The sequence below is a fragment of the Panthera leo genome, chromosome B2 (genome assembly GCF_018350215.1).
Source record: "Panthera leo isolate Ple1 chromosome B2, P.leo_Ple1_pat1.1, whole genome shotgun sequence".
Lineage (NCBI taxonomy): Eukaryota > Metazoa > Chordata > Mammalia > Carnivora > Felidae > Panthera > Panthera leo.
In genome coordinates, this window is record NC_056683.1 from 133760733 (window position 1) to 133762826 (window position 2094).

The following is a 2094-nucleotide window of genomic DNA, read 5'->3' on the forward strand; positions in this document are numbered from 1 at the left end:
CCTATGGCTTCAGTGCAGGACAACCGAATCCAGGAACAGATAAGGCACACCATAGTACCTCTTAAATTTTTCACTGAACGTGTGCCCCAGACATGGAGGAGAGGAAGCACATACCCTCACACCCAGGGTGCAGCCTGAGACAATTCACTACACACTAAAAATTTCTTTGAGGTTGTGTGTCTGCATAAGACTTCATATCTCTTTTGACGGAAGCTGGCTATAGGCTGCGTCCCTGCCTTTCCAGGAAACTAAGTTCCTGCAGAAGTAAAGTAGGATTTCATAAGAACATGATGGATGGAGAAGAGAAAACCTATGGCGGCTGTGAAGATCCTGCCATGGATGTCATATCAATATCTTCGGATGGTCATGAATTTGTTGTCAAAAGAGAACATGCACTAACATCCGGAACAATAAAAACCATGTCGAGTGGCCCTGGTCACTTTGCTGAGAACGAAACTAATGAAGTCCATTTTATTTTTTTTTTCATTATTTTTTTAATGCTTGTTTATTTTTGAGAGAGAGACAGAGCGCGAGTGGTGGAGGGGGCAGAGAGAGAGGGAGACACAGAATCCAAAGCAGGCTCCAGGCTCCAAGCTGTCGGCACAGAGCCTGCTGCGGGGCTTCAACCCGCGAACCGTGAGACCATGACCTGAGCCAAAGTCAGACGCTTAACCAACTGAGCCACCTAGGCTCCCCCTAATGAAGTCAATTTTAGAGAGATCCCTTCACATGTGCTATCAAAAGTATGCATGTATTTTACCTACAAGGTTCGCTACACTAACAGCTTCACAGAGATTCCTGAATTCCCAATTGCACCTGAAATTGCACTGGAACTGCTGATGGCTGAGAACTTTCTAGATTGTTAAATAAAATAAATTATTTAAGAAAAGACTTCATGGGGCACCTGGGTGGCTCGGTCGCTTAAGCATCCGACTTCGGCTCAGGTCACGATCTCTCGGTCCGTGAGTTCGAGCCCCGCGTTGGGCTCTGTGCTGACAGCTCAGAGCCTGGAGCCTGTTTCACATTCTGTGTCTCCCTCTCTCTCTGCTCCTCCCCTGTTCATGCTCTGTCTCTCTCTGTCTCAAAAATAAATAAACGTTAAAAAAAAAATTAAAAAAAAAATAAAAATAAAAAAAGACTTCATATCTATTTTATCATTGTAAAAAATAATGTGCTTAATTACTCACCATCATGCAACCTGAACCTTCAGGAAAACGGCCATGTTCAACTCACGGCTTTAGGCTTAACGGTCATGTCGTGCTGTGGCTGAGGGTCTGGGCTTGGGAAGCACTCCATCTGGATTCAAATCCTACCTCTAGGGCAAGTTCCTAATTCTTTTGTGGCTCAGTTTCCTTATCTACATAATGAGGATTTACAGCAGTGCCTACTTCGGAGCAGCGCGTTGAGAAGGTTAAAAAAGTTAATATGCATCAAATACTTGGTACACCCATCCGATAAATGTTAGTTTTGGGGCGCCCAGGTGGCTCAGTCGGTTAAATGTCCAACTCCAGCTCAGGTCATGATCTTGCAGTTTGTGAGCTCGAGCCCCGCGTCGGGCTCTGTACCGACAGCTCGGAGCCTGGAGCCTCCTTCGGATTCTGTGTCTCCCTCTCTCTCTGCCCCTCCCCAACTCGTGCTCTGTCTCTCTCTCCTCCTCTCAGAAATCAATAAACATTACAAAAAAAAAAAAAAAAAGGTAGCTTTTATCATTACGAGTTACACTCGGTATTTTACCCCCGTTCCTAAATCCCACTGGAAAAGCAGTAGATAACACGGCAAAGATAAACTTGTAAGGTAAAAAACCTGGGGAATTATTGTTGTTTCAAAGTAGTGGAGTTAGAGATACAGCAATATGTTTTTGTTGTATGGGCAAGAAAGTTTGGGCACAGACTTGTGCTACAGTCACTTTAGAGTGAGAGTTCTGAATCCGTTCTGTACTTAAACCCGTCTCCCTTTCTTCACCAAGCCGGCGAAGCTTTGTGTTCCACGAAGGATGGAATAACATAAACGGGAATACACAGAGTTTGGGCCCCATAGTTTTGGGGGTCAACACCATCCATACACCCTCCGCTTTTTATAAACAGATGAATACTA

The 2094-nt window shown here is 44.7% G+C and overlaps 1 protein-coding gene across 1 annotated transcript; it reads left to right on the top strand.

Annotated features, from left to right (window-relative positions):
• Window positions 1–287: 287 nt before the first annotated feature.
• On the top strand, window positions 288–866 carry LOC122219207 (elongin-C-like). The gene is made up of 2 exons (XM_042937430.1): window positions 288–464; window positions 690–866. The coding sequence occupies exons 1-2, from the start codon at window positions 288–290 to the stop codon at window positions 864–866; spliced, it is 354 nt and encodes a 117-aa protein (XP_042793364.1).
• The last annotated feature ends 1228 nt before the right edge of the window (window positions 867–2094 follow it).